We start from the raw sequence: 25,630 nt of genomic DNA on the forward strand, positions 1-25,630 counted from the left end.
GTACCGATCTTTAAGCATAAGGGAGATGTGCAGACCTGCAGTAACTACAGGGGAATTAAGTTGATCAGTCACACCATAAAGTTATGGGAAAGAGTAGTGGAAGCCAGGCTGAGAGAAGAGGTGACCATCTGTGAGCAACAGTATGGTTTCATGCCGAGGAAGAGCACCACAGATGCCTTATTTGCTTTGAGGATGTTGATGGAGAAGTATAGAGAAGGACAGAAGGAGCTGCATTGTGTATTTGTGGATTTAGAGAAAGCGTACGACAGGGTGCCGAGAGAGAAGTTGTGGTATTGTATGAGGAAGTCAGGTGTGTCAGAGAAGTATGTGAGGGTGGTGCAGGACATGTATGAGGACAGTGTGACGGCAGTAAAGTGTGCAGTAGGTACGACAGACTGGTTCAGGGTGAAGGTTGGATTGCATCAAGGATCGGCCCTGAGCCCTTTCCGGTTTGCAGTGGTGATGGACAGGTTGACGGACGAGGTCAGACAGGAGTCTCCCTGGACTATGATGTTTGCAGATGATATTGTGATTTGTGGTGAGAGTAGAAAGCAGGTTGAGAAGAGCCTGGAGAGGTGGAGATATGCGCTGGAGAGAAGGGGAATGAAAGTCAGTGGGAGTAAGACAGAGTACATGTGTGTGAATGAGAGGGAGGGCAGTGGAGTGATGCGGTTGCAGGGAGAAGAGGTGGAGAAGGTGGAGGAGTTCAGGTACCTGGGGTCAACAGTGCAAAGTAATTGAGAGTGTGATAGGGAAGTAAAGAAAAGAGTGCAGGCAGGGTGGAGTGGGTGGAGAAGAGTGACAGGAGTGATTTGTGATAGAAGAGTATCTGCAAGAATGAAAGGGAAAGTTTATAGGACTGTGGTGAGACCTGCAATGTTGTATGGATTAGAGATAGTGGCATTGAGTAAAAGACAGGAGGTGGAGCTGGAGGTAGCAGAGCTGAAGATGTTGAGGTTTTCGTTGGGAGTGACGAGGATGGACAAGATTAGAAATGAGTTTATTAGAGGGACAGCCCATGTAGGATGTTTTGGTGACAAGGTGAGGGAGGCGAGATTGAGATGGTTTGGACATGTGCAGAGAAGGGACATGAATTATATTGGTAGAAAAATGCTGAAGATGGAGCCACCAGGTAGGAGGAAAAGAGGAAGGCCAAGGAGGAGGTTCATGGATGTGGTGAGGGAAGACATGCAGGTAGTTGGTGTAAAAGAGGCAGATATAGAGGACAGGGTGGTATGGAGACGGATGATCCGCTGTGGCGACCCCTAATGGGAGCAGCCGAAAGAAGAAGAAGAAGAAGAAGATGTTGCCATGTTTGATGACGATGGTAAGACAGGCCATAAAGGCCTCGATTGGAGTAGTGATTATATGCGTGTTGGGAAATAATGAAATGCAATCTGTATGTTTTTGTTTGTCTTTATCTTTTCATTTGCAGTTTGTCACCGATTCTGTTCCTAGGATGAACATCCTATGTTTTGGTGTGTGATGCTAAATCATAAATGATTTAAAGTGGCCATTGTTAGTGTTAAGAGGGTTTTCACACTATCTCACACACATCACTTTGTCTGTTCAGTGTCTATAGAATATTTACGATGTTAGTCTGTAAGGTAAACAGGGAGTCTTATCTGGGCTCACACATCTCTGGCTAGTATATCCTCTTGTCTAAACAGGAAACAACCAGGTCAGGTTTCTTTTCTCTGTATGTGTATATATATATATATATATATATATATATATATATATATATATATATATATATATATATATATATATATATATATATATATATATATATATATATATGTTCTGTGTCTGCAATAAACAGAAGAAGAAGAACATGCATTCTGTGTGCTGTGCATTTCTTCTTCCCTGATATCAGAAAGGCACCACGGGCATAGCAGGTCGTATGGAAAACCTCTCCAAGAATTAAGTTTCGTTTGGGCATGATAAAAATCTAACAACTCCGTATTAAAATGAATTTGTTTATGTTAATAAAAAGCATGTGCTTTCTTTCTTACTTGCTTTCTTTTCTTTTCTATTAAGTGTTTCAACAGTTTGCATGTTAACTGGCTGTATGGTGCATTTAAGTGCATTTTAGGTGAATTTATGAACCACATCTGGTTTGAAAAGACACATGTCCGAATACTTTTGACCAAATAGTGTGTATCAGCTGAAAAGCAGCAGCTGCGGATCAGTCGCGTTTCCACTGGGATTCAACTCTGAAATATGACTTTGATTTTTATTATATAAAATATTTTATATTATTTATTTGATTTTATTTGTTTGGACTTTTCCTTCCTCAGCATCACTTGGATTTTCCTCCTGTAGCTCCGAGAGACGGCGTGTTCCAGGTGGAGGAAGAAGACCCTCTGCCGGGATGAAGTGAACTGTACGACCCATGGAACGGTGAGTTTCTGAGCTTTATGGATTTTATTTTCTTTAAAACACAAAATTTATCATTTATTATAATTATAATGATTATTACTGAGAAACAAATCACCCATAAAATCCCCAAACAAATCAAGGGAAGAGAAAAGATCAATAGGAAGAAGATGAAGAGAAGATGTGACAGGACCAACACAGGTCCTGAGTGATGCGAACATCTAAGTATTCATTCCTATTTAAATCCCCATTTATATTTGTGAATCGAATTAATTTGTGTGAATCTCCGTTTATTTGTAAACCGAAATCTGTGATCAAATAAAAATTAAGAATAATGATAGAAGAGAATGAAGAGTGATAGATGATGAAGTCATGTCTCTCATGAAGCTCAACCGCTAAAGATCAGGCACAGTGGGAGATTACCAATCAGATTTCACTTCTTGACAATGTTTGAGCCAATGATGTTTGCAGATTTAGAACTCGAGTCCGTTGGCCCCGCCCACTGCTTTGTGATCTGTGTTTGTACCTATACAGTTCTTTCACGCGCTCCGTTCGGAAGTTAATGTTGGCCGCGTGAGTTTTTCTCCACTTTCCGCGCGTGCACATCGACGTTTCTGTCGCTGTTATAAATCTATCCCGCGCGAGCTTCAACCTCGTTTTTGTCCCGGGTTTTGCGGATTTTTACCCAAAGGTGAGATACAGTGAAATGTAGCAGCTGAGCTGCTCGGGGAACAGCTAGTGGACATTTTGGAGTCATGAACCTCTGCATTTTTCTTCCAGTGTCCTGTTTCTTTACACCTCTGATCATGAAATCAGAGTCCAGACGGAGATCTTTAGGAGAACCTCCACACACTCCTGCTGCTGCTGCGGCTGGATCAAAGGTACAATTTATTCATGTCTCAACTTTCAGTGTGGTTTGCAGGGCAAAGATACATCATAATGTATTTTAAAATTAAATAAATAAAAAACCCCTAATTTTAAGTGTATCACAATAAACTACTGTTTTTTATTTATTTAAAAAATCCTTTCACAAGGAAATTTCTCCCCAAATCTTTAATCAATTGGCCTATTTGATCTGTTCTTCAGCTTTTTACTCAGTTAATAAAGTAAACAATGTTTGATACCAACAGCTTTTACACATGCAACCAGTTACACCTTTTTATACAGGCCATCAGTTGGGACTGAAGCAGCTGATATTAATTTACAATGACAATAGGCAGGATTGCTTTCTAATTACTGATTGATATCTACTGCTGTCTTGGCTTCATTTCTTTTTGCACCTCCCTGTCTTTGTGTTCAATACTGTTTCTTGTGTGTGTTGTTTCACAACATTACACAACCTAATTTATGGACATGTATGGTTTGATTCCTTTGTATGTGTGGATTGCATGGGTTGTTACCAACATCTGATAAAGATTTCACGTCACTAGCACATTTTAAATATATTTACTGAGAAAAATGTTGAAATGTTCAATACTTATTTTACCCGCTGTATGTATGTATGTGTGTGTACACTGGCATGTAGGGGAGATAGATGTTGGAGAATGGAGTGCTGCTGGTAATGGAGAAATAGGTGAATTAACGTTAGCACTAGCAGAGCTGTTCAGCTCCTTGCTACTTGAGATTAATGGCTTCTGATCATGAATTCTCCTCCTGTCCATTGAAATGTCCGGCCATCAGTATGCATGCGGTATGAATGCAGTCTGTATGAATAACAATAGTCTGAATTGCTGTACATTTAATATGAATGCAGTCTGTATGAATAGCCAAACATGTATAACAATAGTCTGAGTGGCCCCTGGAGTCTAGCAGGGGGAGGGAGGAAAGGACCTGCGTTAAAAAAGATGTACAGTAAAACCCAGAGTGACTTATTTCCTTCTTCTTTTTCATTCGGCTTCTTCCATTAGGGGTCGCCACAGCGGATCATCTGTCTCCATACCCCCTGCCCTCAACATCTGCCTTTTTCCATCCTCAGCATTCTCTTACCAATATATCCCATGCCCATGAAACCATACTGTTGCTCACAGATGGTCACCTCTTCTCTCAGCCTGGCTTCCACTACTTATTCCCATAACTTCATGGTGTGACTGATCAACTTAATTCCCCTGTAGTTACTGCAAGTCTGCACATCTCCCTTATTCTTAAAGATCAGTACCAGCACACTCCTTCTCCATTTCTCAGGCATCTTCTCACCATCCACTCTTATACGTCACTCTACGATCCTCCTTTTTCTTAAAATACGTGTTCACCACTGCCATTTTCTTATTTTTAGCAAAAATCTACCACCATCTGCCCTTCCACATTCCTCTCCTTAATTCCATACCTACCATCACCTCCTCATCACCTCTGTTCCCTTCACCTCAAGCCCTTTAAAGTCTGCCCCAATCACCAATCATTAATTTCTAGGTTCATCATCTACCACTTCATCTAACTTACTCCAGAATTTTTCCTTCTGCTCCATCTCACAGCCCACCTGTGGAGCATAAGAACTGATGATATTTATTATCTCCCCTTCAATTTCCAGCTTCACCTTCATCACCCTATCAGAAACTCTCTTCACCTCCACTACACTCTTACTGTACTCTTCCTTCAGAATCACCCCTACACCATTTCTCATTCCATCCCCACCATGATAGAACAGTTCAAACACCTCCAATGTTCCTGGTCTTACTCCCTTTCCATTTGGTCTCCTAAACACACAACATATCTACCTTTCTCCTCTCCATCATATCAGCTCCCTCTCTCCCTTTAACAGTCATAGTACCAAAATTTAAAGTACCAACCCGAATCTCCACTGTCCTTCACTTCTTCTTTTTCGGCTGCCTTTGTAGACGTCTTCCTCCTCTCCTTCTCCTCCTTCGGCCAACCGTAGTCCAATTTCCACCGGTACCCTGTTGGCTAACGATACCTGTGGTGGTCATTGGTAACCCGGGCCTCGACCGACCTGCACTAAGAGTGCACTGACTTGTGCAACACTAATGGCTGGGTCAGAGTATCTTCTTTCCAAATGTATCTTAATTGTGTATGTAGAACACTTTGGTCAGGAACTGTTCACATTTACATTTAGGTAGGTGATTTTCAGGTGAGAGTCTGAAAGCGGAGGTACATGCTAACAAGTTGATTGAAAATGCCCTCATAGGCCATTAGGAGGAAGTAGGTTGCTGCTTTTGACAGCCACAGATAATTGCAACCTGCAGTCGTCATCAATGTATTGTTGTCCCAACCACAGGGATTTTCACACATCATTTGGAAGACAGCATGCAGATCAGCTCAGTAGGTACTGATTGTTTGCACCAGTCCAGATTTTGAGCTTTGTCTAATGAGAGCTACTATTAGCAAATGTTCTGAATCAGAAATGTATTTTGCTAAATCCAAAGTCACCCAAACATTGCTTGAACATAGTTTCAGGTAGCTTTGTGATCGTGGACTGAATCCTGTTAAGCTCTGATGTTATCACAGAAGCCCAACAGGTTCCACAGTCTTTTTCTCTGTCTCCTGGAATTGAAAATAGGATGATATAATGCTGCCTGGTCTGGTACTGGGAAAACTCCTCCACCTTGAAGACATAAATATTGGGGATTTTGGAAGATTTTATTCAAGTATTAAATAGTTGAAGGTTTTCTAAAAGGCCTCAAAATACCTCTCATTTAACTTGTTTCAAACCATATCAGATTACTATAGCAGACATTTTTGATAACATGCAAGACCAAATCTAAAACTATTACAGTATATTGAATCATTTTTTTTATTGTTTTCCAGATGCACCACTGCTCAGATTGTGGAAAGAGTTTTACTAAGATTGCTGTTCTGAAAAGACACCAACGTATCCACACAGGAGAGAAACTGTATCACTGTGATCAGTGTGAGAAGAGTTTTACTCATCAGAGTAGTCTCAAAAGACACCAGCGTATCCACACAGAAGAGAAGCCATATCAGTGTGAACAGTGTGAGAAGAGTTTTACTCACCAGCGTCATCTGCTTAGACACGAGCATATCCACACAGGAGAGAAGCCGTACCATTGTAAACAGTGTGGGATAAGTTTTACTCAGCAGGGTCATCTCAGATTACACCAGCGTATCCATACAGGAGAGAAGCCGTATCACTGTGAACATTGTGGCAAGAGTTTTAATCGTCAGAGTAGTGTCAAAAGACACCAGCATATCCATACAGGAGAGAAGCCGTATCACTGTGAACAGTGTGGGAAGAGTTTTACTCAGCAGGGTCATCTCAGATTACACCAGCGTATCCACACAGGAGAGAAGCCTTATCACTGTGAACAGTGTGGGAAGAGTTTTACTCAACAGAGTACTCTCGAATCGCACCAGCGTATCCACACAGGAGAGAAGCCGTATCACTGTGAACAGTGTGGGAAGAGTTTTAGTGCTCGGAGTGCCCTCCTCAGCCACAAGCAGAGTCATACAGGACAGAAGCTGTACCTCTGTGGACAGTGTGGACGGAGCTATGCTCATCAAAACTCATTAAGGAGCCACAAGTGCTCTAACATACAACCATAAACTCCTGATGTTAATTTGTGAAACAAATCATCTTAAAGTTCTTATTTGAAGGGATGTAAAGGGAAATTGTACTGTTAATATCGGGGGAACTTTAAATTGTAATGTTAATTTTTTAATTATTAAAGTGCAGACAAATCTCATCCCAAGTCTTTTTTAAATCTAAAATGTTAAATGTATAAACCTTTAGGTATTTTGCACCGACGTTCATTTATTGTGTTTCTCTAACTTCAAATAAGTTTATTAGTCAACTGCAGGGTTTGGTTGAGGAGTGGTAATGGTATGGGGCTGTACTTTAGGGGTAAGACTCAGCCCTTGACTTAAAGTGTAGTAAAATGTTAATTACTTTAGCATACCAAATCATTTTGGACAATGCTATGCTTCTAATATTGTGGGAATAGTTTGGAGACGGCCCTTTATTAATCCAGCATGACCATGCCACAGTGCACAAACTGAGGTTCATAAAGACATGGTTGGATGAGTTTGGTGTGGAAGAACTGTGAACTGGCCTGCACAGAGCTCTAATCTCGACTTCACGGAACACCTTTGAGATTAAGGTGAATGTTAAAAGTTGATTATTCTAAATGGACTGTATGAGTCTCCGTGTCATTAAAAACGTCTTCAGGAGCATTTTTTTGTGATTATTTCATGAACAGTTCACTTATTTTTCTCTTGCTATTGTTTGTTAACTTATACTTTATTTTTTCAAAGGAAGAAAATAGAAATGCTGGTGATAGAAACAATGATTTGATTCTATATCATAGGTGATTATGAAGTATCAACAAATCATTGTTATTTACTAAATTAAATTTCAGTTATTAACAAAATTCTATTATACAGAAAGAATAAAATGGAAAACAATCAACTTTAATGTGGGAGCATTAAAATCTGTGTTTCCAGAATCCAACTGTGACACTCAGTAACTTCAGGAGTCTCAGTCTAGAGTTGTATGCAGTTCTCACTGCTCTGAATACAAGAACACCCGAGCTTCATCACCAAATGGAAATAAAAGTTAATTCATAACCAAAATAACTAAAATCTAATGGATATTTACACTACATGCTGCATACAAAAATTACGCGTGCATACAAATACAAAACTAATTTCCACTTAAATATAAGGAAATATAAAGAAAATGGTGCAGTGTGCTTTTTGACCAAGTTAATATGGTTCATTTAAATGTATAGTGTAAGCAAACATTAAAGGTTTGAATATGTGTGCAGCTCAGTGTTGCAAAAACTAAATAATACAGATGTACTTATATATAAATACACTTTTGCTCCACTATTACATTAGGATTAGTTTACACACTGAAATACCTTATACAAATTGAACAGAGTGGATAGTTTATTAGTACTATTTATCTACATTATAACTGTAATATGTTTGCAAACATTTCATAATTAAAGCCAGCGGTGGCAAAGGTTCACACATCCTTCACTCAGTAGAAGTACAGATACTCATGTTTTAAATACTTCAGGTAAAAGTACTGACTATACATTTTTCTACTCAAGTTTAGGTAAAGAGGTTTGTGCTCTGACATTAAGTACATTAAGTAAAAAGTAGTCATTACTACTACCTGTTTTAGTGTCACGCTGGTAACCCCATGTCATGTCCCTTGGTTTTGGAGGTGAAGTAGAAGAAAAGGAGGAGAGAGAGGACTGGAAGAAGAATAATATGGTGGAAACTGAAGGAGGAAGACTGTAGTGTGAGATTCAGGAAAGAGGTCAGACAGGGGCTCGGCGGTGGTGAAGAGGTGCTGGATGATTGTGGAACTACTGCAGAAGTGATAAGGGAGACAGCTAGAAAGGTACTTGATGTGACATCTGGAAATAAAAAGAAAGACAAAGAGACGTGGTGGTGGAATGAGGAAGTGCAGGAGAGCAGAAGGAGAAAGAGGTTGGCAAAACAATTGGGATTGACAGAGTGATGAGAAAAGTAGGCAGGAGTACAAGGAGATGCAGCAGCAGGTAAAGAGGGATGTGGTGAAGGACAAAGGAAAAGGCACATGAGGAGCTGTAGGAGAAGTTGGACACTAAGGAAGGAGAAAAGGATTTGTACCGATTGGCCAGGCAGAGTGACCAAGCTGGGAAGGATGTGCTGCAAGTTAGAGCAATAAAGGATGGAGATGGAAATGTGTTGACTAGTAAGGACAGTGTGTTAAGAAGATGGAGGGAGTATTTTGAGCAGCTGATGAATGAGGAAAGTGAGCGAGAGAGAAGGTTGGATGGTCTGGAGATGGTGAAGCAGGAAGTGGATAGGATTAGTAAGGAGGAAGTGAGAGCAGTGATTAAGAGGATGAAGTGTGGAAAGTCGGTTGGACCAGATGACATACCGGTAGAAGCATGGAGATGTTTAGGAGAGATGCAGTGGAGTTTTTAAAAAGTTTGTTTAACAGGATTTTGGAAGGTGAGAGGATGCCTGAGGAAAGGAGAAGGAGTGTGCTGGTATTGATACTTTAAGAATAAGGGAGATATGCAGACCTGCAATAACTACAGCGAAATTAAGTTGATCAGTCACACCATGAAGTTATGGGAAAGAGTAGGGTTTGAGATTCCCAAAGCTTTAGAAACGGCTTTATAACCTTTTCCAGACTGATAGATTTCAAATACTTTGTATATGTATATTATATATGTATATGTATATTATATATGTATATGTATATGACACCAAACAGGTGTCTGAGGTATCTGTGGAACTACTTACTGGCTGCAATTTTGTCAGAAAGAAATAATAGATAGATATTGACAATAGTCCAGATTTGAAGTGTCCCAGTGCAATTGTCACTAAAGTGTTCATGTGTTAGGTGTTTTCCTGGTTTAGACTCCGAATGGCCTGTGGGCAGAATCTCCTCCTCATTCTCCCTCTGTTTGCCTTCAAGGAAGCGCTTTCCTGAACGCAACACAGAAAAGAGGACTTCTTTATTGGGATGGCTGAGGTCCTCCAATATCTTTCCGGCCCTGGTCCAGCACCGTTTGCTGTACATGTCCTGCAGGTCAGGGAGCTAAGAATGCTCAGCTGACTGCATAATCAGAGTGACGATCCCAGCCAACATGTCCATGTGGGCCCCACATGGGTTTTATCTGGGTTATATGGGCATCACGTGGGAATGGGTCAGAGTGGGCACTTTGATGGGCTGAATGTGGGCCCCAGATTATTCAGGGTTGTGGGCCCCAGTTAGGTGACCCATTTTGTTTATTCGGGGGCCCTGTATGGGCTACATTTGGGCTATATTTAGCTATATTGGCTCCTGTGTTCCCGCCTTCTCATTCTGAAGAAACTGGATCTGTCATCACTCACTACCACTGATCACCTGACCTGGATAACCTGACGTCTCTTTCACGGTAAGAAATTTCATTTAATGTATATTTCTGAAAGATTGTGTGGTAATTAAAGTTACACGATTTAAAGAAGCTAAGTGTGGATAGTGAACTGGTTTACCTCAGAGATAATCACCTGTGGAAAACTGAACATTCTTAACGATAAGCAGATAACTAGGACATTGTCTACTAAAATGTGGAAATAACAACTTTTCAAACCATTTTCACCCGTGTTTTCTCCATATAGTGTCTTCATGATAACAGGAGGGTGACGCATTAAAAGCACTGTGGAGTAATCTTTCTCTTTCACTACCTTTATAACGTGTATACACAATACACAGAGAAAAGTTCTGAGGAGATTGTGACAATACTTAACATTATTTTAATGAGATTTAGGTGAAATAGGTAGAGGTGATAAAAAACGTTTATATTTATATAATTTCTAAACATTACTAAAAAATATATGTTATGATTACGTTAAAGATAATAAACGTTATTTTGCGCTGTTCATAAAGTCATTCAGATCAGTTAACAGTTTGGGCAAATGTTGAATTACAAGGTGTTTACCACCTTGTGTGATTTTTATTCTTTTTTTTATTTTATTTTATTTTATTTTTTGACTGATAGTCTTATGCTCATGTAACTTGCATGCATACAAATAATGGGTTGTGCCCTGGTTGATGCAGTAGCATGCTCTACTTTATATAAATTTTTTTGCTTAACAGGAAGCCTGAAGCAGAACCGTTTGCTGAAAACTGTCAGTAAGAAAGAGCTGGAGAAAGCGCTTGGTAAATGGTTCACAAATGCAAGAGACAGAGAAGGCAACTGTGCTTTGAGAGCTCAGCGGGCCATGATCGGAGGGCAGTACAGCCGGGAGTGTAAGTCATATAACCTATAGCTAGTGCTGCACATTTAATAATATTTGATCCTGATCACTGTTTTTGCCTCTGTTTAATTAACGGAATACTCCACCCTGAGATGAAAAAATATTTTACAAATTACTTATCCTCAAGGCATCCTATACAGCAGGGGTGTCAAACTCAGATTTGGCCTGCGGAGTAATTATTTTTGGCCCGCGAGATCATATCAAATGTGTATTTGAGCTGGCCCGCCAGTATATAGCGCATACACCGCTAATACTACAAATCCCAGAATGCTTTGTTAGTGCGCGGGCGCGTCAGTCGAGACCGCTGAAAAACTCAGCGCTGAACAACTCAACCTGAAAGGTGAGTTGTTTGTTTATTTTATCATTGTTTATTTATGATTCCTTGGCCTTTTGGATATTATTATCCTAAATAATCTGATGAAATACACAATTAACTGTAAAACGTTATTATGTTAACTGGCAAAGCCAAGGAATCATGATCAGGATGTTAGAATAAACAAAAAAACTCACCTTTCAGATCATCAACAACACCACTGATCAATAGACACTGAACAAGCAGTCCCGGGGTCGTCACTTGTTGGGGTCCCCATGAAACATTTATTTTGTGGTCTGTGCTATTTGCAGTGTAAATTAATTGGTTGTGTTGTGAGGATTTGCAGGACGTTTCTGTATTTAGTTGTGTTGTGAGGATTTGCAGCACGTGTTGTTTAACTGATAATGATGTTTTCTTAATTTGCTGGTGTTTTTTCTATTTGCACATGTCTTCTTCAGTTGCAGTGCGTTGAACTTTCTGGGCCACCATGATCCGAGGTGTGACTTACATCTTTCAGCTGATCAGAATCATTGTTCAATCACTGGCTTATGGCAAAAGCTAAATATTCGTTTGAGTCAAGTTCAGACCCAAAGTTGATATTTTAATTGTTAGATTCATAAGTTTTGGATTCCATGACTGGTCCCCCGGCATAAGTTATTACTGTGCGAGGCAGAGGTGGGAACAATTCACTGATGAGATTCTAGGATATGTCTTAATTATATTGATGCATGTTTTTTTAGATGCTGCTGTGAATGGTAGTATTTTAAAATGTACTAAATTGCCTTTTCTGTCTTTTCTTTCTTTACTGTTTTGTAGGTGTGCAGCTGAGGAATCTGCATAGACCCACCAGTGAACTATTCTACATTAGTAATTCTGTTATTTCTTTTTTTCCTGTTTTTTTACTTGAATTAATTTAAATTAAATGTGGTGGCTCCAGCAGTTAAGGCGCTGGGTTGCCGATCGGAAGGTCTGGGGTTCAAACCCCGGTATCGCCAAGCTGCCACTCTTGGGCCCTTGAGCAAGGCCCTTAACCCTCTATGCTCCGGGGGTCCCTTACGAGGGAAATATCAAGGTCCGTGACGTCGGGCCGCCTTCCCGTGGGCTCACCACCTGCAGGAGGGACCGTAAGGGACGGTTCGCGACCCGAATTACGGATAAGCGGGAGAAAATGAATGAATGAATGAATTAATAATTTAAATTAAATGTGATTTACACATTCTGAGTTGAAGTCATTTATTTTTCACAGTTCAAATACACAACTATGTAATTTTAAACATATAGCAGCACATAAAATCAACTAACATTAGTTATTTGGTTGGTCAGGCACAGTTTTACATTGTAACTGACGTTTGAAATGGTTTGACAGTGGATTTTCCATAGTAAGATTAAGTACACATTAAGTTCACTCACAGAAATCAATGATGACATTAATAAATGGGACCCAATTCTCACCCACTGTGGTCCCATAAGGGGCCCACATGTAGCCCACATTGGCCCCATTTTTAACACCTATTTGGGACCCAAATGGGCCCATATAAAGAACAGCTATACGGGCCCTGCTTAGAGCCCACCATGGACCCATCAGTCGCCCTTCTGGGCTAACACACATGGGGCCCATGTGGAGCCAATGGACAAATTTATCTGGGCCCCATTTGGGTTGCCCATGCAGGGCTCAAGTGACAGCCCATCAAAAACCCACATGGGGCCCACATGAAAATGTTGGTTCACCAGTTCTTTTACGTCCTTACGTCATGACGTCATGCATATCCAAATATCATCTCGGCGGATGAACATACACACTAAACACATTTAAATGAAGTCATGTCTAGCTTATCTGTTTAAATTAAATCATCATCATCATCTTAGAAATGTTCCTTACATTTACGTTTTGCACTAAATCACCCAATACAGGCACTGATGTGCAAAACGTTGATGTTTTAAGTTGTTAGTAAATAAACTTACTTTTCAGCGCAGCACCAGCCTTTACAGTATGTCGAACGCATCTGATTCAAAGTCCAAAAAGTGTGTGTGTGTGTGTGTGTGTGTATTAATGTTAGACAGCACGCGTACTGCTCGGTAGGTCGCGCATGCTCAGTAGGTGAACTGGTTCGACCGGTTCACTAAAAAGAACTAGTTCAAATGAACGATTCGTTCACGAACCGGACATCACTAGCTCCAAAGCAGGTATACCAGCCAGCTACTCAAAATACTTAAACTGAAGGTAACACACTGCACGTTTCAAGTCTTTAGTTATAGTCTTAAAAATATAAAAGTTCTTTAAATATCCCTAATGTGTCTGAAGTTGTGGGATGAATTTTTGCAAGTTAGCAAAGTAAAAAAACTTTTTTTTTTTTTTATTATATAGAATTTAATACTTTTCTTAATCGCAGTAACAATAATGGTTTAAAAAAAAAAAGCATGTCAATTGAATCATAACGTCAGGAATTGTCAAGTAGCTTGAAAGTGAACAAAACACTGTAGAGAGATTTTAACTGGTTTTGCTTGTTTTAATTAAACGTGATTTGTATTATTCCTGATTTTTAAATACGTTACGAAAGTATTTAGTTAGCCGTTATATTTAAGCCAGTGTTAACGTTTTTGCGCATGCGTACGATACAGATTAATAACCTATATAGAACAGTGATGTGAAATAAGATGTACAATCATTTCTTCAGTGTAAATCAAGTGCATTGCAGTCATGCCACATTAAAAAGCATTTCACTGCCCAGTAACAACCATAAGCTTTACTCAAGGCAGAGAATCAGAAAAGGCCCTAAAAGCATCATTATCTGATAAGCATTTCCAAGTCCATTTTTTTTTTTTACTTTGCCAGAAATGTGATCAAATCTGAAAATCTATTTGTATGTAGCACAAGGTGCATTACTGTTCGTAACTGTGCCTTCAAAAGGTCACATCAAAAGGCTGTATATGTACAAGATTATGTTGCGATTAGGATTTTTCCTGGCAAATGAACAAAAAGAATAAGAATTTGGTTGTTTATTCAGATTTGACTGCAGATAAATAAAAGTTTTTCTTATCAAACCATAACAGACTGCAAAATTAACCAAAGAAAATGTAATGCTTGTTTATTTTGTTTTTTGTAGTTATAGTCCTGTTTAGATTTTTTTCTTTTTTTTTTTTTTTTTGGCTACAGTGTCATTACCAGTGTTGTGCTAGTTACTAAAAAATAGTAACTAGTTACAGTTACTCGTTACTTCATTCAAAAAGTAACTTAGTTACTTTGTTGATTACTTACACCAAATAGTAATTTTTAAACACTATTTTCTTTGTCAGACCAGCACAAACTGGTCACAAGGATTTCTGAAATAAATAAAACAAGCTGAATAATATATTCAGAATTAAAAACTAAAGTGGCTTCTGCATCAAAAAAGCTGTTGTGTTGAGCTCTTAACAATGTTCCTTTCACAGCTGAAGTATGAAAACTATCAACAATGTAGAACAGAACACCGGGTTAGCTTCTAGCTTCTAGCATGGAGTTCCTGGTGGAGCTTCGACAGATTGGAGTTGTTGTTTATCGCAGTAGATACGAGCTTCGAACCAGAAAGAGTTGAGTCTTTATACTCAACTAAAGTGAAATATTGAGCCTATTTCCACTTTGAGAAACTCGTCTTGCTCTCGCCTCGACTCGCCATTACTGCCGCACAGACCTGAATAAACGGAGACACGCCCACAGTGCGTCGTCTTCCTGTTTACAGTGGTTTATCCACAAATCCTACAATGCGTCGCTGCTGTAAACAGGTTAGTGTTTGGTGAACTGGGATATTTGTATGCTGGTATGCTGTCGTCCCCTCACATTCACACGTTTACTCAGGTTTGTTGACGGTGGTGTGGTGGGTCGTCTCTTATCCCAGAGATCCCTCATGTCTGTATTACCTTCTGGTTCTCCCTTTTAGTTATGCTGCCATAGCGAGTCTTGCCGGAGTCCAAACTTTACAGTGACATTAACTTTCATACAACAATAAGGACAGTTAATAATCCATATCCTTCTCCTCCTGTCACCCTCTTCTCTCTCTCTCTCTCTCTCTCTCTCTCTCTCTCTGTCTGTCGAGTTAAACTTGCTTCTGAGGCTCCAGTGACCATTGTTCTATGCTGTATATAAATCTAGGATTATGCTTGTTATTTTCTATGAGGATGGAGAAAAATAGTGATCTAGCAGCACTAAGAGAATTTCTATAATTTAGGAGGCTCTCCTTCCATGCTATTTGAAACACTTAATTTTGTTTGACGCCATTTACGTTTTAATTTTCGAGTGGTCTGTTTTAAGGTACGAGAACGATCATTATACCACTGTGCTAATTTTTTCTCCCTGATCATTTTGGTCTTAAGGGGAGCTACATCATCTAGAGCAGGGGTGGGCAATTAATTTTTAGAAGGGGCCACATGAGAAACCTGAATTGTGTCAGAGGGCCACACCAATGATAATATTTTAGGGATACACCGAAATGAAAATTCTTGGCCGAAACAAAAAACCAAAAATGAGGAAACCAAGGCCAAAACCGAAAACCGAAACACCGAAAGAAAAGATTGTCAATTATTAGAACCATTGCATTTATGGCTATGAGTGTGTACTAACCTCACTAAAATCAATGCATTGCAAGTCAAAGAATAAATCAATTACAAAAGTGTTTTATTTATTATTATAAATTTGTTATTTATTTATTTGTTACCATTCATAGTATTGACAGACAGGCAGCAGTCAATTATTATTAGCAACGGTTTGTTAAACGAAAATAATTGGCCGCCGAACATTTGGAAGCACATTCAAGTGAATGGAACGTTCTAATCTACAGCATTAAGAAGAGCCGTGTAATAAATAATATTATATTATAATTATTATTATTTTCGGGATTCACGGGGAATGTTTCAAAGATCAACCCGTCGAGCCACTGGAGACCACTGATCTAAGGCAATGAATTCCATATTTTTTGTGTTATCCCTTTTGCCTTGGCACCATCACTGGAAAACATCCCTGCCTTTTCAAAAACGTCCTCTACAGACAGAGTGCGCATGCTCGGATTGACTTTACTTTTCTGTGCCGCGTTCTTCTTATATTTCTCACAGCGCGGCCCATAACAGTTCAGAGTCTGCGGAATAACCCAAATAACCGAGTCCGGGAAAAGAGGACAATCCCAGGTGCGTCTGGAAAGAGACGCAGCCCACTAGGTCCGGAGTTTGGAGGAATGACCCAAACGAAGGAATCCGGGAAAAAAGGAAAGTAACATCTACGGTGCGTCTGGAAAGAGACGCGGTCCGCAAGGTCCGAGTCGGAACGCGAGTCGGGAAAGTTAAATCCAAGGTGCGCTTGGAAAGCGGCGCGGTCCACGCGCAGTGAGAGAGCGAGTGTCCGAGTTGAACGGTGTGTGGAGCGGGAAGGCATACGCGAGTACGCGCACACCGGCATGAACACGCAGGAACATACACGAGCACACAACCTATCACCGATATGAACACACATGAACGGGTAATAAAGGACCGCGAGTGTGTGTGCAGTGAGTGTTCTTATAGGCAGTGAGATTAGCGTGTAGATGAAAGTCAGGTGTGTGTTGTTAGTGCGAAGGAGAGAAGCTCCTTGTGGGCGGGGTGCGCACACGAGAAGGAGCAGGGCATTCTCCGAAGCACCGAGGTTGACAGCCGCCGAAGGGGGCGTGGCAGGGGGATTCTTGACAGATCTAGAGTATGACGTAATGTTGATTCTAGGTATTCAGTGGCCCAGTCAAACTCTGCGGGGTCAGACAGAGATCTATTTAATATCGTAATTTCTGGAAGATTATTGATAAAATGCGCTGCTGTAGCTGACGTAAAAGTACGCTTAACACGATAACGTGGTGAGGTAGTAATGCAATGACTGAGGCAGATTTTAAAAGAGATGAGATAATAGTCTGAAATAGCTTCAGACTGTGGAATTATGACTAATTTGTATTTTTTTTAATCCAAATGTAACAACAAATCGAGAGTGTGTCCACCACTATGAGTGGGTCCTATAACATTCTGATTAAATCAAACTGAATCTAGAATGGACACAACTGCTGCTCTTAAGGAGTCTTCCTGATTATCAAAATGAATATTAGTCACCAATAATTAATGCTTTGTCTAAAGCAGTAGCTAAATTTGTGATGAAATCTGCTAATTCTATGGGAAAATTGGCTCTAGACATTCACTTGTTAACTAGTGCTGTTCTGAGACTATGACCTATACAACAAGAAATCAAAGCAGCACCTTCCCGAGTGGGATGGATACCGTCCCGCCCTAACAGGCCAGCCTTGCCCTCAAAAATGCTCCAATTATTAATGAAGCCCACATTGTTTTTGGTGCACCACTCGGACATCCAGCAGTTCAGCGACCATAACCTGCTGTAGGCTACATTGCCACGTCGCATTGGGATGGGGCCAGAGCATTGGGATAGGGCTCTAATGCCGGAGTCGGGGGAATACTAAATTCACCTAGGGCATCCAGACTTTCCCCTGCAGAACCCGGACTGCTCTCACACTCACTACTTCTCTCTAGACTCTGGATGCGCTCCCCTAATGCTAAGATCTTCTCCGTCAAAGAGCAAACTAGCTTACGCTTCTCACAGATAAAATTATCGCTAACAACAGAGAAAGACTAACTAAACATGTCGCACTTCACAAACTGAATGAACTGGAGGTTCGCCATAGCAGAGAAATTCTGTAGTTCTGGTTGGAATGTCCCCACATTCCACATTCGAAAGCAGTGCTATTTGCACTGCTTTCGAACCCTTAAACAGGGAAAAAAAGTGCTTTTCCGAAAGCAAAAATAGACGAGACAGAGCCAACGGAAAATAAAGGATGCAATGAAATCAAAAAGATATTTTGAAATTTTAACGGATATTTATTCCGTTGCTATGCTGATGATACACAGCTGTATATTTCAGCAAAGCCAGATGAGAGAGATTAACAATGTTGAGTGTGTAAAGGACATTAGACAGTGGATGCTTGATAACTTTCTTCTGCTCAACTCTCGCAAACTTTCCGATTAAGTAGCATCTCTGGATGGTGTTTCTCTCTCAGTGTGTACAGCAGTCAGAGACCTTGGTGTTATTATTGTTCAGTTTTTTAGTTTTTTATTTGTTAAAAATGTTTTAAATATCCAATAAATTTCGTTCCACTTCATGATTGTGTCCCACTTGTTGTTGATTCTTTACAAAAAATTACAGTTTCATATCTTTATGTTTGAAGCCTGAAATGTGGCAAAAGGTCGCAAAGTTCAAGGGGGCCGAATACTTTCGCAAGGCACTGTAAATGATTGATGTTGACACAAAACCAAGATTTTAAATAAATAATGAACAAGTCAAGTGATTACTGAGCATTTTTTTTACTGGGCAACCTTAAAACAAGAGTCAAGTGTGATTATTGAGCATTTTTACTGAGCAACCTTAATACAAGTTATTATAGCTAAAATAAAATCTTAAAACATACAAGGCTGGCCTGGAATTGTGTCTCTGACAGGAAATTTGTTTACTTTGCAGATAAGATCACTAACTTTAAGATTTACTAACTAATTAAGAAAATAAAGATAAATACTCAAAACAATTATAATAATCTTACATAATTTGCTCTTGCATTTATTATTCATTCATTCATTCATTTTCTCCCGCTTATCCGTAATTCGGGTCACGGGGGCAGCTGTCTAAGCAGGCCCCGCCTTCGACTGCTGCCCAATCCTCACAGCACCGTCCCTTACGGTCCCTCCTGCAGGTGGTGAGCCCACGGGAAGTGCATTTATTATTTAGTATTTTATTTATAATTATCATTATGATTTTATGGCTATAAATAAGGTTGTAAGTCTTGACTAGATGAAGAGTTTTTGCAGTGTAAGCTTTATCTCGTGTTTGAGTTTTTTCACCAAGACCTCAAGAAATGTATAGACTAGTCCTGAGTTACTGGCATTTCACTTCCTCTGGTCAAGGTAAGTGTGAGTTCTGACCTGTCGCTCATTAACAGCATTAACTTCAGCAGTTTGAGCTACATGAGCTCGTCTCTTTGACCGCACCACACGGACAAACCTTTGTACCCCACGTGCATCAGTAAATCTTGGCGCCCGTGACTCTGTCGCCGGTTCATCACTTTTACACTTTTAATAGATACTGATCACTGCAGACTGGGAACTTCCCACAAGAGGTGCAGTTTTGGAGATGCTCTGACCCAGTCATCTAACCGTCACAATTTGGCCATTTTCAAACTCTCACAAATTCTTAAGCTTGCCTATTTTTCCTGCTTCTAACACCTCAATTATGAGGACAAAATGGGCACTTTCTACCTAATACATCCCACCAACTAACAGGTGTCATAAAGAAGAGATAATCAGTGTTATTCACTTCACTGGCCATAATGTTATAATGTAATAATGTTATGCCTGGTCGGTGTATATTATTGTTTATTTTTTACGTGTGTTTTATGATTTAGGTTACGTTAGATGCTTCTGAATAGGCTAGGAACGAAATCTGCCTGCTTCAACCACTCACATTTACGGCATTTAGCAAACGCCCTTAGTGACATACAAAAGTGCTTTCACTCTCTATTAATGAATAAATCAACAACGGTTCCCTATGTTGCAGACTTAGGATACCATCAGCCAATTTTGTTGAGAGAAATTATAGCCTTTTTTCTTAAATAAACAAAACAAGTAGATTTTTACCCATCATTATATAAAGGCTGTGACTCAGTTGTTCAGACATCTGGTGAAAGTTTATTCCATTACCTCAGGAACAGTGTCTAGATGTATACCTACACATTTGCAAAATGCACACATTTTTGGTGGAATTGCATGAAATAAATCAGTAAACAAATTGTAATCATTGCTGAAGGACATTACTACAGGAGCTCTTGAAACTTTCACTGGACATAGGATTCAATATAGACTAATTTGTCAGCACTTCTGCATCACTGTTTTTGTCCTGGTAGTGTTGCTGTAGTTCCTTGTCTTCCTTGTCTGTATGTATTTTCAGAGCTACCTGTTCCAGCTGCTCCAGGGTTTATCCTTCTGTCACAAATTGTATGCAGATAAAATATGTTCAGTTGCAATTTTCTTAAATAAACCAGTTGTGTTGATTAGTAAGTTATGTTTTCATTGTAGGTTGTGACTTTGTGGTGTAGAGCACTAGAAATTCTCAATAATTTGTAAATGAAACAACTGTAAATGAAAACCATACGCACACTGTCTTGTGTTGTCTGTTTGCATTCTCTTTTGTCTGCACTGTTTACACTTGGTTGCACATGATGCACTTAATATGGCTGGGACAACTTCAAAACTTTAGCCCTGTGTTCTGTATGCAGCTCAATGTTGTGCGGTGTGATGAAGCTCTATGTTGTTTTAAGTAGCGCCAGCTTCCAGCTATATATGGTTAAGATGACAATAAAAGCTTCTTGACTTGACTAATACCAACCCATATGTAAAAACCGACCCTGATGCATATTTTTTTTTTTAAGCTAAAATTCCAGTAAGTGATCTTTAAACCAGTAGAGGAATATTTATTTTTGGTTTGCCAAAAATTCTCACTTTTGATAGTTCTGAATTTTTTGTGGTAATTGTTGATTTTATGCCTTTTAAGGCAGGTTTTTAATCCCTGTTTGATAATTATACATAATCTTGTTATGAAAAAAATACCCTGATGTGCTTGTTTTTATTTGGGTTCAGCATATTGACTAAGAAATGTTTTTCGATTTTTAAAAAAATATCTTGAATATATGCATGTTGATGTAATATTTGTATATGATTTAAAAGATTGTAATGCTTTTATTCATTAAAATCATTAAATCTTATATACTCCCATATAAATTCTCTCTAGGCATATTTAATAATGTTATGTTAAGCCTGAAAAAAGTACAATATCTTAAAATAGGTGTCATTATTAAACATTTGTTTTATTGTAATCCTATAATAAGAAATATTAGATATGAATTATATTTGAATAGTAATCCATGAGTCTTTCATGAGGATGTACACTTATGTATAATACATAAGTGTGTTGTGTGCATGTAACCTTCATGAATGTAACATGCATAACAAAAAGTCCTCTAAAGTAGTTTAAATGAAGCTGGATATGTCTTTTTTCATTTTAATCTGGTTCATGACCTGTCTAGATTTACTCAAATTGAGAGTTGAACAATTCCACATGTAATACTAATGCCATTTAGGAGCACACCTTATTCTAAGGTCATTGATGTACTTGGCCCCACTACTGGGAATAAAATGATTGACCATAGACCCATAAAAACCAAGAAATTGTTATTTTATTTTCTTAAAAAATTATACATAGAGGGGAAATCCCTGATGTATTTATACAATCAAATATATATCTTTCATTTTAAATTTCGATGCACAATATTTAATTTAATGTGAATCTAATTTAACTCCAGGATGAACAGAGCATAACAGAAAGCACTTTCCATTTCTATGGGTAACTTCCTGCACTTGTCAGAGAGCTGGATGATAATCTTGGATTTTAATAATGTTTAATCGAGTGGAAAATATAGTTTTTTTGTTTGCCAGTATGTTTCCAGGTAGTAAAACTTTCATTAACTACATTATTTACACTGATGTATTGTGGGACCTTGATGAATATAATGTGTTTGTGTCGCTCACTGGACAAATGCTTGATTTAAACTTGGAGAATTTAAAGGGCAAATCAGCACTTTGAATTACAGATAATGTCTCTTAAACCATTCCTATTCTGCTGAAAACATGCCATCAGGGTGTACCATTTCTGTTAGAAAGGATTCCCATTCAGTTGTATTTCCACGCTTCACCACTAGAGGCAGACAGTTTTCCAAGCATAACAAGTTGCCTATGACGTCACAGTGCCCCGTCCTCCATCAAGAGTATACAAGACCAGAACTCTGAGCAGTAGCATGCATTCAGCATTACACAACCAGAGAAGTAGAATGTCAAAGCAACCTTCCCGCGAGTATCCGCGCCCACGTGGCAGAACTTCCCTATTCCAGCTTAAAGATTATAAGGTGAAATACCCCACACAACGTTCACGTTAACAAGAAGAGACACAGCAAAACAAAATGAGAGATGAATCTAGTGTGTTACCCCCTGATTATAGTGATTCTTCATAGTGATTCTTTATAGTGATTATTAATTAAACGTAATTGGTATCAGTCCTGATCAAGAAATACGTTACGAAAGTATTTAGTTAGCCGTATTACTTAAGCCAGTGTTAACGTTTTTTTGCGCATGCACATGATACAGACATGTAACCTATATAGAACAGTGTGGTGTGAAATAAGATGTACAATAATTTCTAGAGTGTAAATCAAGTGCATTGCAGTCATACCACATTAAAAAGCATTTCACTGGCCATTAAAAACCATAAGCTTTACTCAAGGCAGAGAATCAGAGAAGGTCCTAAAAGCATCATTATCTGATAAGCAGTGTCTTCTATTTAAGGCGCACGTTCATTTCTAAGCCTTTTTTCCTACTGTATTGTACCTTATGCTTGTATCATCAAGTACTTTTTACTGATCATAAGGTCAGGGGTACAAGCTCCAGCATCGCCAAGCTGCCACTGTTGCCCCCTGTGCAAAGCACTGAACACTATCTGCTCCAAAAGCACTATATCATGGCGACCCTTTGCTTGTATTTCATTATACGTAAGCAGACTGATTTCCAATATGTAAAATATATATCCCATATTTCTTATGTAAAACCAATTTTTTTTTAACCCTGATCTTTACATGATTCTCTGCTCAGTAGTGAAACCAGCACATTACTGTGTCCATATTTTTTTGAACTGTGTTCAAAATTTCACAAATCTGAAAATCTATTTGTATGTAGCACAAGGTGCGTTAATGTTTGTAACTGTGCTTACAAAAGGTCACGTCAAATGGCTGTATATGTACAAGAATAACAGAAGGCCCGGCAGCGTCTGTACCATCTTAGACGCTTAAGGGACTTTAAACTACCCTCTCAGGTGCTTAAGACTTTCTACACCTGCACCATTGAGAGCGTCCTGACGGGTAGCATCACTTCCTGGTTTGGAAACAGCACCATGCAGGACAGGCGAGCCCTCCAGAGGATGGTGCGTTCAGCTGAACATACCATCCACATTGCGCTCCCTGACCTGCAGGACATCCACAGCACGCGGTGCAGGACCAGAGCCAGGAAGATTGTGAAGGACCTCAGCCATCCCAACAATGGACTCTTTTCTTTGTTGCGTTCAGGGAAACGCTTCCGCTCCCTGAAAGCGAACAAAGAGAAAATGAGGAGGAGCTTCTTCTTGTAGGATTTTTCCTGGCAAATGAACAAAAAGATTAAGAATTTGATTGTTTATTCAGATTTGAGAAAAGTTTGTTTTCATACCAAACCCTAACAGGCTGCAAAATAAATAAATAAAAAATCTAATGCTTGTTGATTTTTTGTGGGGTTTTTTATAGTTTTGGTCCTGTTTAAATATCTTTTTTTTTTTTTTTTTGCTACAGTGTCATTACTGAGTTTTTAAACCTGCAGCAAATACAGAATGCAGCAATTCTGTATGAAACTAATCATTACAACAAATGAATATCTGTAGGGAGCACATGTAGTATTTGTCTGATGCTTTGCATAAATTTGTGCTTGATGAAATACATATTTTCTTGTGTTTGTGGTGATGTTTGTAGTTAGCTGAGCTTAAGCAGGAGTGTGCTATCCGGGGACTGGAAGTTAAGGGAAACAAAGGAGATCTAATTGCCCGGCTGCAGGCGTACATTGATGAACATGGTATGTATGTGTGTGTGGAACCGCTTCTCTTATTTGATATCTTAATTCACATTCGGGGAGGTTTTGTGAGATGTTTGTGTTTGGTTGCGGAGTAACTCCTGTGCCTTTTTAGTTTTATCACTCCAGTTCAAACACCAACTGGCTGAATGAAAGTCATTTTATTAACTGTGAATGAATTTTATAATGCTTATATAAGAATAAAAGGCTACTTCATATAGCGTGTCTAAACACAAGGTGATAATAAAGTTGATATTATATGTTGTAGCTGTGGCCTTGTCAGCAAAATGTATATAAAATGTGTTTGAAAGTGTTTTGCTTGGTACATTACGCTGTATTTCTGTGCATATTGATGAAAACAAAGTAAAACTAAAATTACCGAACACTAAGATTCTTTAGATTTTTTCTGTCATGTGAGAGGAATGAAGATAGTGTTGGCTATACAAGCACAAAGATTTAGTTTAAATACATTTTATTTAACTTTAAAAGTTTTAAATTATTCAAATAAGCAAAAATCTTTGTCCTCAAATTCACTCGTGTGGGTTCATTTTCATTTTTTAAAGCATTTTTTAAAGCATTTTTAGTATATAACTATTAAATGTTACATTTTCAGATGTTGTTGTCAATAAGGAAGACGTCTTAGAAGAGTTTACTGAGGTAAGTCATATAATAATAATGCAAATGTAAAAATCTTAGTCAAACAATGTCAGGGTTTCCCCTCCGAACGAGCCAAGATTGCCTTTTGTATTTCCCTCCTGTCTGGTGACGCTCTCTCAACGGCCAGCATGTTGTGAAGTGCCAAAAAGGGCGATTTACCGACTTCATCGGGCTTCTAATGGGGATGTTTGGGATGAATGCGGCGGATCTCCAATACAGTCCACTCAAGGATGAAGGTGCTCCAGTCATGAGTTCTTCAGTGCGTGTGTCTCTGTCCCCAGACACTCCCCGGTGCGCAGCTCCATCCCAGAGCTTCCATGAGTGCGCGGCTCAGTTCCAGGATTCTCCAAGATGCGCAGCTCTGTTCCAAGGTTTTTCTCCGTTCCAAGGTTCTTCAGAGCACGCGACTCTGTTCCAAGATATTCCCAAGTGCACAGCTCTGTTCCCCAGGTGCGCGTCTCCGACCCAAGGTTATTCAGAGCACGCGGCTCCTTTCCAGAGCTTTGATGAGTGTGCGGGTCCGCTCTAGCGTTTTAATGAGAGTGCGGCTTCGCCCCAGGGTCTTTATAAGCGCCCTACGGCCCAACGCCCCGCCGAAAGTGCCATTATGTTCCTGATCTCCGCTTGGGGACGTCGCTCGGCCTCTGGTCTCCACTGGGGACGTCGCCCCTGGAGGGGGTCATGTCAGGGTTTCCCCTGCCACGCCCCCTCAGTGACTGTCAGGGTTTCCCCTGCCACGCCCCCTCGGTGGCTGTCAGGGATCCCCCCTGCCACGCCCCCTCGGTAGCAGTCACACTGCCTCCGACAGTTGTGACTCGTTAA

General features: G+C 39.5%; 3 protein-coding genes across 6 annotated transcripts in view; all 3 read left to right on the forward strand.

The window, feature by feature from the left end:
* Positions 1-25,630, forward strand: part of LOC310722276 (uncharacterized protein) — a gene marked incomplete at both ends in the record, with an annotated part of 66,645 nt that overhangs the window by 14,719 nt on the left and 26,296 nt on the right. The window lies entirely within an intron of this gene.
* The window catches only part of LOC310722011 (SAP domain-containing ribonucleoprotein-like), a 54,778-nt gene that overhangs the window by 8,231 nt on the left and 20,917 nt on the right, over positions 1-25,630 (forward strand). For 2 of the 4 annotated variants that reach the window (XM_083534308.1, XM_083534305.1), the window contains exons 2-4: positions 2,329-2,406; positions 24,055-24,154; positions 24,765-24,808. In XM_083534308.1, coding sequence (XP_083390434.1) covers positions 2,329-2,406; positions 24,055-24,154; positions 24,765-24,808 — 222 coding nt within the window. Of the gene's footprint in view, positions 1-2,328; positions 2,407-22,325; positions 22,481-24,054; positions 24,155-24,764; positions 24,809-25,630 lie in introns of those variants that run through there. The other 2 variants (XM_083534306.1, XM_083534307.1) reach the window with 2 other exon arrangements.
* Positions 3,034-7,003, forward strand: LOC310721995 (uncharacterized protein). The gene is made up of 3 exons (XM_083534281.1): positions 3,034-3,073; positions 3,163-3,263; positions 6,142-7,003. Exons 2-3 carry the CDS (start codon positions 3,189-3,191, stop codon positions 6,895-6,897), a joined length of 831 nt encoding a protein of 276 aa, XP_083390407.1. The 5' UTR covers positions 3,034-3,073; positions 3,163-3,188; the 3' UTR covers positions 6,898-7,003.

This window comes from Silurus aristotelis, assembly GCF_946808225.1.
Source record: "Silurus aristotelis genome assembly, chromosome: 28".
Classification (NCBI taxonomy): domain Eukaryota; kingdom Metazoa; phylum Chordata; class Actinopteri; order Siluriformes; family Siluridae; genus Silurus; species Silurus aristotelis.